General features: G+C 38.6%; 1 protein-coding gene across 3 annotated transcripts in view; it reads right to left on the bottom strand.

Moving 5' to 3' along the window:
* Positions 1-14510, bottom strand: part of FAM120C (family with sequence similarity 120 member C) — a 96678-nt gene that overhangs the window by 49676 nt on the left and 32492 nt on the right. For 2 of the 3 annotated variants that reach the window (XM_010970798.3, XM_074359282.1), the window contains exons 4-9: positions 11059-11187; positions 8678-8780; positions 8035-8111; positions 7311-7591; positions 6069-6342; positions 4736-4907 (exon numbers count right to left, since the gene is read on the bottom strand). In XM_010970798.3, the coding sequence (XP_010969100.2) occupies positions 4736-4907; positions 6069-6342; positions 7311-7591; positions 8035-8111; positions 8678-8780; positions 11059-11187 (1036 nt within the window). Of the gene's footprint in view, positions 1-4735; positions 4908-6068; positions 6343-7310; positions 7592-8034; positions 8112-8677; positions 8781-9439; positions 10704-11058; positions 11188-14510 lie in introns of those variants that run through there. The other variant, XM_074359280.1, reaches the window with a different exon arrangement.

Raw genomic sequence — 14510 nt, 5'->3', positions numbered from 1 at the left:
AAGAAAAATAAAGAAAAGAGGTCCAAACTGGAAGAGAAGAGGTAAAATTGTCACTATATGCAGATGACATGATACTATACATAGAAAACTCTAAAAGCTCCACACAAAAACTACTACAGGTGATAAAAGAATTCAGCAAGGTAGCAGGATACAAGATTAACATAGAGAAATCAGTTGAATTTCTTTACGCTAATGATGAAATAGCATGAAAAGAAAGAAAAGAAATAATCCCTTTTAAAATTGCATCCAAAAATAAAATACTTAGGAATTATTGTAACTCTCTGTAGTACAGATTGAAATCAGGGGCTGTGCTATCTCCTGTTTTGTTCTTTCTTTAGATTGTTTTTGATATTTGGGGTCTTTTGTATTTCCACATAAATTTTAGAATTGTTTGTTCTAGTTCTGTGAAAAATGCCATTGGTATTCTGAAAGTGATTGCACTGAATCTGGAGGTTACCTTGAGTAGTATGGTCTTTTTTAACATTAATTCTTCCAATCCATGAGCACTGTATACCTTTCTGTCTGCTTGTGTCATCTTCAGTTTCTTTCATCAAAGTCTTATAATTTTCCTAGTACAGGTCTTTTACCACCTTGGTTAGATTTATTCCCAGGTATTTATTCTTTTTGATGCAAGTGTTTGTTGGGAGTTTTTAAATTACTGATTCAATTTCATAATTGACCTGTTCATATTTTCTATTTCTTCCTGATTCAGTCTTGGGAGGCTGTACATATCTTCTAGGTTGTCCATATTATTGGCACAAAATTTTTCATAGGAATCTCTTATGATCCTTTGTATTTCTGTGGTGTTGGTTGTAACTTCTCTTTTTTCATTTCTGATTTTATTGATTTGGGCCCTCTTTTTTTCTTGATGAGTCTGGCGAAAGGTCTATCAATTTTACCATTTCAAAGAACAGGGTCTTAGTTTCATTGATCTTTTCTATTTTTCTAAAGTCTTTGTGGCACTTATTTCTGACCTGATCGTTATTATTTCTTTCTTTTTACTATCTTTGGGGTTTTTTGCTCCTCTTTTTCCACTTTCTTTAGGTGTAAGGTTAAGTTGTTTATTTGTGATTTTTTTGTTTGTTTCCTGAGGTAGGCTTGTATTCCTATAAACTTCCCTCTTAGAACTGCTTTTGCTGCATCCCATAGATTCTGGATCATTGTGTTTCTATTTACATTTGTCTCCAGGTATTATTTGATTTCCTTTTGAATTCTTCAGTGACCTATTGGTTGTTTAGTAGCATATTGTTTAGCCTCCATGTATTTGGGGGGTTTTTGCAGGGTTTTTTTCCTTTGTAGTTGCTTTCTAGTATCATACTATTGTGGTCGGAAAAGATGCTTGATATGATGCCAATCATTTTAAATTTACTCTGACTTGTTTTGTAACCCAGCATGTGACTTATCCTGTAGAATATTCCATGTGCACTTGAAAAGAATGTGTATTCTGCTGTTTTTGGATGGAATGTTCTATATATTCCTACTAAGTCCATTTGGACTAATGTGTCATTTAAGGCCAGTGTTTCATTTATTTTCTGTCTGGATGATGTATGTTTGGTGTTAAAGTGCCTACTATTATTGTGTTATTGTCCATTTCTCCCCCTATGTTTGTTAATATTTGCTTTCTGTATTTAGTTGTTCCTATGTTGGGTGCATATTTATTTACAATTTTTATGTCTTCTTCTTGGGGTGATCCCTTGATCATTATGTAATGCTCTTCTATGTTGCTTGTCCTGGAGCCAGTGTTGGCAGGCTAATGGGTGGGGCTGGGGCCCAGGGGATGTAGTATCTGGTGTTCACCTACTGGTGGGTGAGGCCAGGTCTTGGGGCTAGTGCTGGCCCATCTGTGGGCAGAGTCAGGTCCCAGGGTCTTGGAGCTGTTATCAGCCTGCAGGTAGACGAGGCTGGGTCCTAGGTGGTTGGGGACTGAGTATGGCAGCCAGCCTACTGGTGAGTGAGTCTATGCCCCTACTCAGCTAGCTACCTGGCTTAAGATGTCCCAGAACTGGTGCTGATCAGCTGGTGGGTAGGCCAGGTGTAGGCACTAATAAGCTAGAGAGAAGGTTCCAAGATGGCACTTACAAGCACCAATATCCCTGTGGTAGGATGAGCTCCCAGAAATGGCTGCTGCCAGATTCTATGCCCTCGGGGTGAGTTTCAATTGCTTCCTGCCTCTCTGGGAGGCTCTCCCAAGACCAGCACTTGGTCTGACCCAGGATCTTTTCAAATGACTGCTTCTGCCCTGGGTTTTAGAGCTTATGAGATTTTGTATACACCCTTTATAAGTAGAGTTTCTATTTTTCACAGCCCTCTGGCCCTCCTGAAGATAGGGTCCACTGGCTTTCAAAGCCAAATGTTCTAGGGGTTTATCATCCTGGTGCAGGACTCCCAGGCTGGGGATTATGATGTGAAGCTTGGACCCCTAGCTCCTTGGGGAGAACCTTTGCAATTGTAATTATCCTCCCATTTGTAGGTCACCCACCTGGCAGAATGGCTCTTGACTATACCACAATTCCACCCCTGCTACCAGTCTTGTTCTGTTTCCTTCTTTATATCTTTAGTTGTAGATGTTTTCTGCTAGTCTTCAGGTCACTCTCATGGATAGTTTCTCTCTGTAGATAGTTGTAATTTTGTTGTGTCCATGGGAGGAGGTGAGCTCAGGGTCTTCCTACTCCACCATCTTGGCCCTTGACAATTCTTTTCTTTTGACCTTTGAAAATGCTGTGGCAGAAGGGACTCCATGGCTTCTGATAAAATATCAGCTGTTAAATTTGTATTTCTTTTTTCCATAGGTAAAGCATCACTTCTCTCTGGCTGCTTTCAATAGTTTTCTGTCCTTAGCTTTCAAAGGTTTGACTGTGATGTATCTTGGTGTGGATTTCTTTGGGTTTATACTGTTTATAATTCACTCACATTCTTGAATCTGTGGGCTTATGTTTTTGCCAAATTTGGGAATATTTCAGCTATTATTTCTTTGAACACTTTTGCAGCCCTAACCCCTTTCTCCTTTCTTTCTGAGACTCTGATGACATGAATATTAGGTCTTTTGTTATAGTTCCACTGATATCTGTTCTTTTTTTCCAGTCTATTTTCTCTCAGTTATTCAGAGTATACAATTTCTATTGTTCTGTCTCCAAGTTCATTGATTATTTTCTGTTTCCAATCTGCAGTTTAACCCATCTACTGAGTGCTTTATTTCAGTTATTGTTTTTTGTAAGTTCTTAGTTTCCATTTGTCCTTATCTATGTATTATATCTCTTTGGTAAGACTTTCTATTTTTAATTTGTATCAAGAATGTTCAGAATTGTTTGTCAAAGCATTTCTATGATGGCTGCTTTGAAATCCTTTTCAGGTAATTCAATCATCCGTGATATCAGTGTTGGCATCTACTGATTTTTCTTCCTCAGTCAGTTTGAGATCTGTTTGAAATCTTTCTGATTCTTGGTAGGATGAGGGATTTTCAATTCAAAACTTGATATTTGTGGTATTATTTTGAAAGACTCTGGATCTTATTTAAATTTTGTGTTTTAGCAGGTCTTGTCTGATACCACTCTGGTGGGTGAAGGAGGATGCTGACTCATTACTGCCAAGTGTGAGTGGAAGTTCTAGTTCCCCACTTGGCCTTGTCTTACACCTCCACAGCAGGGGCAGGCGGCACACTCTGCTATGGTCTGGCAAGGGTTGAAGGCTAGGTTCTTTATTTGGCCTCTGCTGGTCAGGGTAGGAGTAGGCTACAGTTTTTCTCTTGTGTTTGGCTGGAGTAGAACTGTTATTATACAAAAATTTTCTCTATTGTTAGGTTGTTCCTTTTGGGTACTTTGGCTAGAGAAAGCAGGCTTTTCTTGGGGTTTTTTTTATTAGTCTGCAACTGTTCATGTTTCTGGGCTGTCAGCTTGTCCTGCACCCAGTCTGGAATATATAAGGCACAAAGAAAACCCAGGGAACTCACTACTACGTCATTCCTTGGATCCCAAGGTCCTTAGCCAGTCTGCCAACTTCTCTTCAATTTCTTGAATGTCTTGTACTTTTTTTTTTTAATTGAAGTACAGTTGATCCACAATGTTGTGTTAGTTTCAGGTGTACAGCAAAGTGATTCAGATATATAGCTATAGATATAGATATGTATCTATCTATATTCTTTTTCATTATAGGTTATTACAAGATATTGAATACAGTTCCTTGTGTTACACAGTAGGTCCTTGTTTATCTATGTTATATATAGCAGTGTGTATATATTAATCTCAAACTCCTAATTGATCTAAGTTATTCCTCCCTCTTGTGCTTCTTTTATATATAATATCCTGAGCTTTTAGATTTATTTAGCAGGAGGAATAAGGAAAAGTATATTTACTCCATCTTCCCAGAAGCAGAAATCTAGTTGTTTCTTTTGAACACACTAATTCGATCATGTCACTCTGCAGCTTAAAACATTTCAATGGCTCCAACTACCTACAGGATCAAATCCCAAAGCAAAAACCTCACGGAGGAGGAGAAACTGTCTGACACGCCTCCACATTTGTTAAGTCCAGCCTGGTTCTTATAAGTACCAGTCACCCTTGAATGCTTAATAATTAAAGAATTGGGGCTTAAGTTAATGCATTTCCCATACCAATATGTATTCTGGGAATTATGCATTTTGTCAAAGACTGTTCCATAGCAAAAATATGATGTACTTGCATAGACATTTTGCTCTGAGTCCAAAGTTTGAGAAAACTGTCAAAGCGAGAACCACACTTACCTTCTACAGGCAGCCGCCGCCGTATGGCCAGGCGTTCCATTTTCCGCTGTGTCTCTGCCAGACTGAAAAGGACCCCATATACATATTGACGAGCTGACCGGAACAGGAGAGCAGCTGGAGGCAGCTCCATGTTACACTCATCCTCAATACATACAGGGATCTTAATCTCACCCTAACAAGAAAATGGTTCAGAAGAAAGGAGAAAATGAATTACCTCAAGGTTTGGAGTTTTGAAATACCAAATTGAGCTAAGAACAACCCCAGTAATGAACTGTAGCCTCTGTAGTCACCTATTAAATTTTCTACTCGTATTTAGACAGAATTTCAGACTAAAAAGAAGCTGTAACAAGCCCAGCTGACCACAGCCAGCTTAAAAGCTATCTTCTATTTTTAAAGTCTCTGCTATGACTGACTATAGTTGACTAAATGCGGAAAATTTATCTTAGACATTTTGCTGGGGGTTAGACTTGTATGGGAAGGCCGGAGAAGGGGAATAGTTCTGGAGAAGTGGAGGAAGAAGTAAAGAACAAAAGCAGAATACCTCTTCTTAGATTGTGTCCGTCCCTAGACCAGATGCACAAACTTGGTGCATTATCTTCTTCAAAACTCTTGATGGCTCTGCTCACCTGTGATGGCCGGCCTCAGTGCTTAGCCTGCTTTTTCTTAAAGCACCGGTTGAAACAAGGAAAAGGGTCTCATTCTTTCCTTTTAGAGGGCCAATATCACACTGTTTTTTGTTTTCAAATTACTTATTTGAAAAAACAAACAAAAAACTGATCCTTGCAAACATGATTCCTGAAGGCAGACATGAATGATGCTGCAAGAACCATCTTTTAAATGAAAATAACTATACTACCAATGTTACATTTTCTGAAATGTAGCAAATAGAATGCTCAAAAGATTCTTTGGTGGCCTCAGTTTCTTGTTTGCCTTTCTAGATGTGTGCTTTTCTCAGCTGTTTTCAGCGTTGGGACCAAAGGGATTGTTGAAATTTTCCCAGCAGTCTAATCTCATGACTGTGTTCTTCTCCCAAACAAGAATTGATAGGTAAATGCATTAAACAAGATATATATATTTTTAAAAAAAAAAAGGTTAAAAAGAAAAAAAAAATCTCACCATTACACATCCAGGCCTCATTTACTGCACAGTCCCATCTCCTGCTGGTATCACCTCATGAGGGACCCTTAATACAATAAGGGGCCCCAGCACACCTGGTCTCCTTTGATCTCCCTTCAATACCAATGATCAGAATTTTCTCTCATAACTTACTGTCCTAGGAAGTGTGAAGTACAGTGTTGAGAGCAGGGAGGTAGGTGTTGATAGACTCTCTTACCTTAGTGAGGACATGGTAGATATATGGGTACATAAGACCCCTTCGATGTCTGTGTTCAGCAACCCGCAAGACTTCTGGAGCAACTGGAGGTAAGGGTGGAATGGTGATGTCCATGTGGTTCCTCGTAGACATAGACAGCAGAGATGGGATGTGGGGCTCCCCATCACCCAGGCTAGCATCTGAAACTCCAGCATCGATGGGCTGCACCCAGGACCCTCTGTCACCATTTGGATCCTCCCATCCAGGCTGCTGCTGAAGTGTTTCTGTGATGTGACTAAAAGGTTTAAAAAGGCAGTGTGATATGAAAAGGAATATATGTATATTCATGTATAACTGAAGCATTATGCTGTATACCAGAAATTGACACAACAGTGTAAATTGACTATACTTCAAAATATATATAATATTATAATATATATATAATATATAATATATATATATACCAAAAAAAAAGACAGTGTAGAAGAGAGAAAGGAGGTTGATAAGAATATTCTAACTCAAGATGTTGGCTTTGATCCCAAGGAATCTTACAAATCCTCTGGAAGCCAGGACACTGGGTTAGCACTGGACCTGATAGCTTTCCTCTTAGTGGCCATTACTACCCTCCTGGCTTCTTTCATCTGATATAAACCAAAGTGATCAAAAGCCATGGGAACCATCCTGAATCCTTTATATCTTTTAAGAGGCCATGTTTAGAATTTGCTTATGTTCTGAGAAAATAATTACAATTGAAACCGTGAAGCAGCTCTGCCTCCGAGGAATAATCTGCTTGGAGGAATTATCTAAAAACAAATGAGTTCGTACAAAATCCCACTGTTTAATCCTCAGAACCCTGTCTGAGTTGCTAAGCAATATAACTGCATACTCAACTGTTCTAATACTTCAACTCTATAAAGTCTTTTCAATTTTATTTTTTTTACATTCAGTCTATTCCCCCTCACAAATTGAGAAATGACAGCCATGATACATAGCACATTCCTACCAGGCAGGGCTTCCCTAACCAGCCACTATATGCCTTCTACCTCAGTGGCCTGGGTATCTGAAAATTACCACCTACACACAGTCCAAATGAGCATGAAGTGGCCAAGCATAGAGAGAGTTTTCCTACTTCACCTAAGAGCAGAAAGTCCCAGAAAAAAAGCCAGGAAAATACATTTTCCCACACCCCCTACCCAGGTTACCAGCAAAAGAACACAGATGCTTCAGAAGTCTGTTCCCTGGGGTGCCTATACAGATACTTACTCAGAGCTGGCTCCATTTGGCTCATCACCATCAGAGGAAGAGGAGTGGGAAGAGTCTGGTCCCAAAGGAGGTGAGGCTTTGGAAGTCAGGTAATTGGGAAACTGGGATGCAGAGGAATCGTAAGAGACAGCCCAACTGGCAAAGGGGCTGTCCTGCAGCATGGGATCCTCAGAAAAAGCATGGGATTCCCCCAAAGCGTGGGAGGAGAAGAGAAGAGAGGAGTTGGGTCCCACTGGGAATGGTGGTGGATATTTCATTTTCTGGGGCACATGGTGAGCAAACTAAAGGACAAAAGAGACAGAAAAGCTATTTATTTAACATTTTACCAGGCTCCAAGATGGCTGCCCCAGAAGCTGTGACATAGTGGATGGTGCCAGTAGCTGGAATTGTTGGGATACAAAGAACCTACTGAGAATAACAAGAAATAATTCTAACAGTGATGTACAGATGGAATCTTCCCAAGGCAGGACAATGGACCAATCTATGTCTCCTAAAACCATTCTTCCAACATTAGCTAATCTACCTTCACATGTCTTAGTGGTTACTGATTTGGATGTTTACACAGTCTGCCAGCCTCCATTTGAGAATGTGACATAGGTATATACAGCTTTGATGTTCTCATAATACTGAATCATCCTAACTCCTTAACTTAGATTATAAAAACTGGGAAGCAAGCTGAGTCTAACGCTATCAAATGGTCTCAAGCTTCTTAAAAGATACTTACCATTGGTTTTCCACCAGAGATAGTGCCCATTTGATTTCGTGGAAGGGGAGGATTTCCAAGCCGGTTATTCCGAAAACCTGATGCAAAGAGAAAGGGCTATAATTTAATCAGTCCTAATAATTCGGCCCTGTTACATTCTGCTAACCCCCTATCACCTGAGCAATTATTAATAAATAAGCTACAAATTATTGAGCAGCTACTGCGTGCCATGCCAGGAACCTTACGTAAATTATTTCCTCTGATAACAACCCTATTAAGGAGGTACCATGAGTCACATTTCATACAAATGTGACTTGCCAAGATCACACAGCTAGTACATAGCAGAGGTGGAATTCAAACTCAGGCCTGATCCCACAGACAGGGCTATTTTACATATACAGGCCACAATGGAGGTTAGCACCAGAAGAAGTCCAACCTAAGGAAATGGCATTGGATTTCATCTATAAATTCAAGAAATCAGGGCCCTGTCTCATGTCATTTCTCTTACTACATGGAAATCAAAAGGAGAATGTCTACCAAACAGGAATGACTTCTAGGAGGGTGCAGTACAAACAAGTGATTCCACTCTGGCCCAGGAGTTCCTGAGGGACTAACTCAGTTTCCCCTACAGACAGACCAGCTTGGGGTCAGGTAGAAGCCTTACCTAGAAAGGAGGAGGGACCAACTGGCAGTGAAGAGAGTTTAGTTGTGACTGAATAGTACTCAACTGCTTTCTTGAATCGCTCTATTTTATCTTCTGTCCTGGACTGGATGTTGGAACATCAGATGTTCAGAAGAAGAAATAATATGAGAGTATTTTTTTCATGCAATTTATAATTTGGGAGTCAAAACAACAGCAGAAATCAAACGTTTAAGGAAACCCAAGAGAGCAATTTTTCTTGCTGCAGAAAAGAGTAGGCCAACTCATTTTATGAGTCTAGCATTATCCTGGTATTATTCTGATATTAAAACCAGACAAAGACAGCACATGCACACACAAAAAGTACAGTGCAATATTACTCATGAAAATACGTGTAAAAATACTCAGTGAGATACTAGTAATTCAAATGCAACAATATAAAAAGGGAGTAATACATTTTTACTATAGCCTGGGAATACAAGGATGGTTCAATATTCAAAAACCAATGGACTAAAGAAGAAAAATCACATGATCCTATCAACATAAACAAACAATATGCATTAGAAAAAATATACCATCCATTAATGATAAAAACCTCTCAGTAAGCTAAGAATAGAAGAGAACTTTCTCAACCTGGTAACATGCATCTGTAAAACCTATAGCTAATATTATACTTAATGCTGACTGAATGCTTCCTCCAAAGATCAAGAACAAGACAAAGATATCCTCTTTCAGTAGTCTTATGTTCATACAAAAACCTGTACAGAAATGTTTATAGAAGCTCCATTTATTTTTATTTATTTATTATTTATTATTTTTATTGAAGTACAGTCAGTTACAATGTATCAATTTCTGGTGTACAGCACAATGTCCCAGTCATGCATATACATACATATATTCATTTTCATTAAAGGTTATTACAAGATATTGAATACAGTTCCCTGTGCTATACAGAAGAAAGTTGGTTTTTTAAATCTATTCTTATATATAGTGGCTAACATTTGCATATCTCAAACTCCCAAATTTATCCCTTCCCACTCCCTTTCTCCTGGTAACCATGATTGTTTTCTATGTCTGTGAGTCTCTTTCTTTTGTAGGTAAGTTCACTAGTGTCCTCTTTTTTTCTTTTTTTAGATTCCACAAATGAGTGATAACATATGGTATTTTTCTTTCTCTTTCTAGCTTACTTCACTTAGAATGATGATCTCTAGTTCCATCCATGTTGCTGCAAATGGCATTACTTTATTCTTTTTTATGGCTGAGTAGTATTTCATTGTATAAAAGTACCACAACTTCTTTATCTAGTCATCTGTCAGTGGCCATTTAGGTTGTTTCCATGTCTTGGCTATTGTATATAGTGCTGCTATCAAGAGGCTCCACTTAAACCACCAAAAATTGGAAACAACTCAAGTATCCTCTAGGGGTGACTGGATAAACAAACTGGTATATATAGCCACACAATGTATACTACTTGGCAATAAAAAGGAATGAATTATTGATAGATGCAACATTCAACAAATTAGAAGAACCTCAAAAGCATTATGTTGAATGAAAAATGCCACTCTCAAAAGACTATATGCTGTATGATTCTGTTTATAGGCTATTCTCTAAGAGATATAACCACAGTGACAAAGAATAGACTGGTAGTTGTCAGGGATTAGGGATGGGTTTGGTGTGATTACAAAGGAATAGCATGAGAACTTCTGGGGGTGGTTCAACCAGGTTTCTGATCCTGATTGTGATGGTGGTTATATAAATCTATACATGTGTTAAAAATTCATATAACTGTACATACACATATGCAAAAGTACATTTTACTACATGTTAATTTAAAAAATAAAACTGAAAAAACCCAGAGTACAAGTATAAATGAAATTGTTAAAAATAAAGCTAATTTATTTTCTTGACTTTTAGTTTCATTTTACAAGACAAAATCCTAGTTGAGCTCTTTTTTTTTCACTATTAACAATGAAACATTGGTCCTTGTTTTATGTGGACCTACTTATGTCGTTTTCTTCAGGACCCGTTATCTTCTAATCAGCAAAACCTCCTTTATATTAAAATATACATTGAAACAAAAAAAAAAAAAGAGAGAGAAGGATATATACCAGAGTGATAACTATAGCAAATTGCTTCTGGATAATGAAATTATAAGTGACGTTTTCTAAATTTTCCAGAATGAGCTTGTATAACTTTAATAATCAGCGGGAAAAGCTAAAGAATCCTTTAAACCCAGGCCTAGTAATGTTTCCTAAAGGAAACTTTGGGGCTCCAGTCTGTAAGCAGGGAGAAGACAAGCAGCTAGGGGGAGAGAAGGTTGGCAGCACAAAAAAGATCAGATGTGCTGGTGGTACTGGTGAAGGTAGGAAAATTAGTGATTCTTAGGAAGGGGAAGGCTAGCTTACCTGAGACTGTTTGAAAACATCCTTCCCAACCACGTCCAGGTTTGAGGGGTCTTTGATGGAGCTAACATATTCAGAAACAGCCTTGATCACCACATCACAGGGAGGAAGAACCAGCTGATGAGCTCTGACCTAGAAGAAGTAAGATGAGCAAGGCACACTGACATCAGAGATGGATCACCAAGAAAAGGGGGTAAGATGGGGTGAGATACAGAGTTCAATTCAGTAATTCACTGAGAGAGTTAAATCCTTTTATTTAAATTAGTTTCCCTCCTAATTCTCAGTATAGAACACTTGGACCAAGATTGAAAAGTATAAAGAAAGATAAAATCATATCATCTATAACCCTACTACAAAGATAACCACTGTTTTCTGACATTGCTATAATTAATTAGTTTTCTTTCATGATACATTTTGGCTGCTTCCAAATTTGTGCTCTTAAAGGTAATGCTGTAATGTGTGGACCACGTTTGGATCCTGATTTGAACTAACCACAAAAAGGTCTTTTTGAGACATCAGGAAAATCTAAAAATGGACTGGATATTAAGATGATACCAAGAAATTATCATTAATTTTGTTAGAAGTAATAATGGCATTGTGCTTACGTAAGAAAATGCTCATATATTTCAGAGATGCATATCAAAGAATGTGAGTGTGAGGGGGGAGGGTATAGTTCAGGGGTAGAATACTCGTTTAGCATGCACAAGGTCCTGGGTTCAATCTCCAGTACCTCCATTAATGAATAAATGAATAATACTTCAAAGAACGTGAGCATGAAATGACTTGAGGTCTGGCATTTGTTTTAAAATACTTTAGTAACAGCAACAAAAACCCCCCAACAACTGTGATTACTGTTGGATCTGGAAGATGTTGCAATGGTAGTTCACTATATTATTATTATACCTTTGTCTATTTTTGTGATGCTTTAAATTCTTTTAGATAATTTTTTTTAATGCTGTGATGAAATGTAGGTATTTTTTGTTGTCCACTTTTCTATTATTTAATTACAAGCGTCCTAGCATGGTAATTACTGAGCCAAAGGGTATAAACTTCTTAAAGGCTTTTTATATAAATTATTTAGCCCAAAGGCTGTACCATTTATTCCTTCAACAAATACTTACTGCCTACTGTCCTTGGCACCAGCGATACAGCAGTGAACAAGACAGACAAAAATCCCTGCTCTCATGGGAGCTTAAATTCTAGTGTAGGAGTGCTGGGATGGGGTAAGAAGAGTCAAAAAAACAGAACAAGTAAAATGTATAGTGTGCTAACCTGGAGCTTGTCATTCTAAGTGAAGTAAGCCAGAAAGAGAAAGAAAAATGCCATATGATACCACTATATGTGGAATCTAAAAAAAGAGACACAAATGAACTTATCTACAAAACAGAAACAGACTCACAGACATAGAGAACAAACTTATGGTTACCAGGGGGTAAAGAGGGTGGGAAGGATTAAATTGGAAATTCAAAATTTGCACCTCTTGGAAAGTAATGGAAATGTTAGTTATCTTGATTGTGGTGGTGGTTTCATAGGTGTATACATCTATCAAAATTCATCAAATTGTACATCTGAAATATGTGTAGTTTACTGTACAGGAATCATACTACAATATAGGTGTTTTAAAAAATAGATTTTCAGCTTTGCATGTTCAGGTATTCAATTTTATCACTGCATTCATGCTCTGTGAAAATGAGTCACATGACCAAATTCTTGAGACCTCAATTTATAAAATGATTTATTAATCTTAATTAATGATATATCTTTCTAGTTCACTGAAATGTTTTATAATACATTTTCCAAAATATTTCTTTTATCTATAATAAAAAGAATTTGTTGTTGAAGGACCTAAAAAAATGTATAGTGTGCTAGACGTAGAAAAGTGCTACAGAGAAATCTAGGCAGAGAAAGGGCCAGGGAATGCAACTGATTTGGGGGAAAGGGGCAAGTAATTTAAAATAGAGTGTCAGGAAAGTCCACACTGAGAAAAGAACATTTGAGAAAACCTATAGGAGTGAGGAAATAGCTATGTGGGAGCAAAAGGCATGCCAAGTCGAGGAAATGGTTAAGTGCAAAGGTTCTATGAGCAAAAGAGAAGGGAAGATTAAATCAGAGCTGTACAGGGGTGTGGGGGTGTGGAGAGGCAGGGGGCAGAGGGCACAGTAGGCCATGGTAACATGAAGAGCCACTGGAGGATTTTGAAAAGAGCAGTGATATGATCTGAGTCAGTTTTTTAAAGGATCACTCTGGCTGTGGTATTGAGAATCAATTTGGGGTGGGGGTGAGGTGGGGCACAGGGCAGGGAAGAGCACAAGCAAAAGACCAACAGTTAGTAAACTGTTATAATAATCCAAGCAAGAATGGTGGCTTGACCAAGGTGGTAGCGGTGAAAATGGCGAGAAGTAGATGTATTTTGAAGGAAGAACTGATCGTATTAGCTGCCAGAGGAAATGTGGGGCGTGAGAGAGAAGTCAAGGATGATTCCAAGATTTTTAGGCTGAGCAACTGGAAGGATGAGGTTGCCAATAATGAAAATTAGGGATGGCTGTGGGAAGAACAGGTTTAGGGTAATGATCAGGAGTTTCTTAGTAGGCCATTAGCTATTAGAGTCTGGAGTTCAAAGGGGGAGATCAAAGCTGGAGACATATATTTAGGAGTCATCAACGGACAAATGGTATTTAAAGTCATGAGTCTAGACGAAATCAATCATCCAGGCAGTGTGTGTAGACAGAAAAGAGAAAGGGACAAAGATAGAACTCTAAGACGCTCCAAAGTTAAGTAGAGAAGATATCCAGGAAGCAGCAAAGGAGACAGAAGCAGCAGCCAGTGAAACAGGAAGGAAACTAGAAGAGAGTGGTGTCCTTAAAGCCAAGTAAAGAATATGTTCTGAAAAAGAAGAAGTGAGCAACTGGGTCATGTGCTGCTGACTGGTCAAGTGAGATGAAAATTGAGATCTGGTCATTGGATTTATTATCACAGTCATTGGTGATTTTGTCAAGAGCAATTTCAGCAAAGCAGATTGAAGAGAGAACAGGGAAAAGGAATAGCAAACAGCTCAATCACGGACAGCTCTTGAGAAGAGTCTCCTCTAAGGGAATAAGTATGGAGCAGTAGCTTGGGTGGAGGGAGTGAAGTCAAGAGCAGGTTTTGTTTTACTTTTTAAGATGGGTGCATGCTTATATATCTGATGAGGAAAGAGCCAATGAAAGGAGTGAAATTGATGACGTGAAAGAAAGAGGGGAGAACTGCTGAAGTGATGCCCTTAAGTTAGCAAGAGGGGATGGATCTAGCTTAAGAGTGGAGGGGGTTGGCCTTAGATAGGGACATGGACAGGTCATCCACAGTGAACATGAGGCGGGCAGAGCATGTGGGCACACAGATGCATGCAGGTGAGAAGATGGGAGCTGATGGAAGTTCTCTTCCCAGTGCTTCAATTTTCTCAGTGAAATAGGAAGCCA

Source organism: Camelus bactrianus, chromosome X, assembly GCF_048773025.1.
Source record: "Camelus bactrianus isolate YW-2024 breed Bactrian camel chromosome X, ASM4877302v1, whole genome shotgun sequence".
Lineage (NCBI taxonomy): Eukaryota > Metazoa > Chordata > Mammalia > Artiodactyla > Camelidae > Camelus > Camelus bactrianus.
The sequence above is the reverse complement of the archived record's forward strand: the minus strand, read 5'-3'. Positions and strand labels throughout refer to the sequence as shown.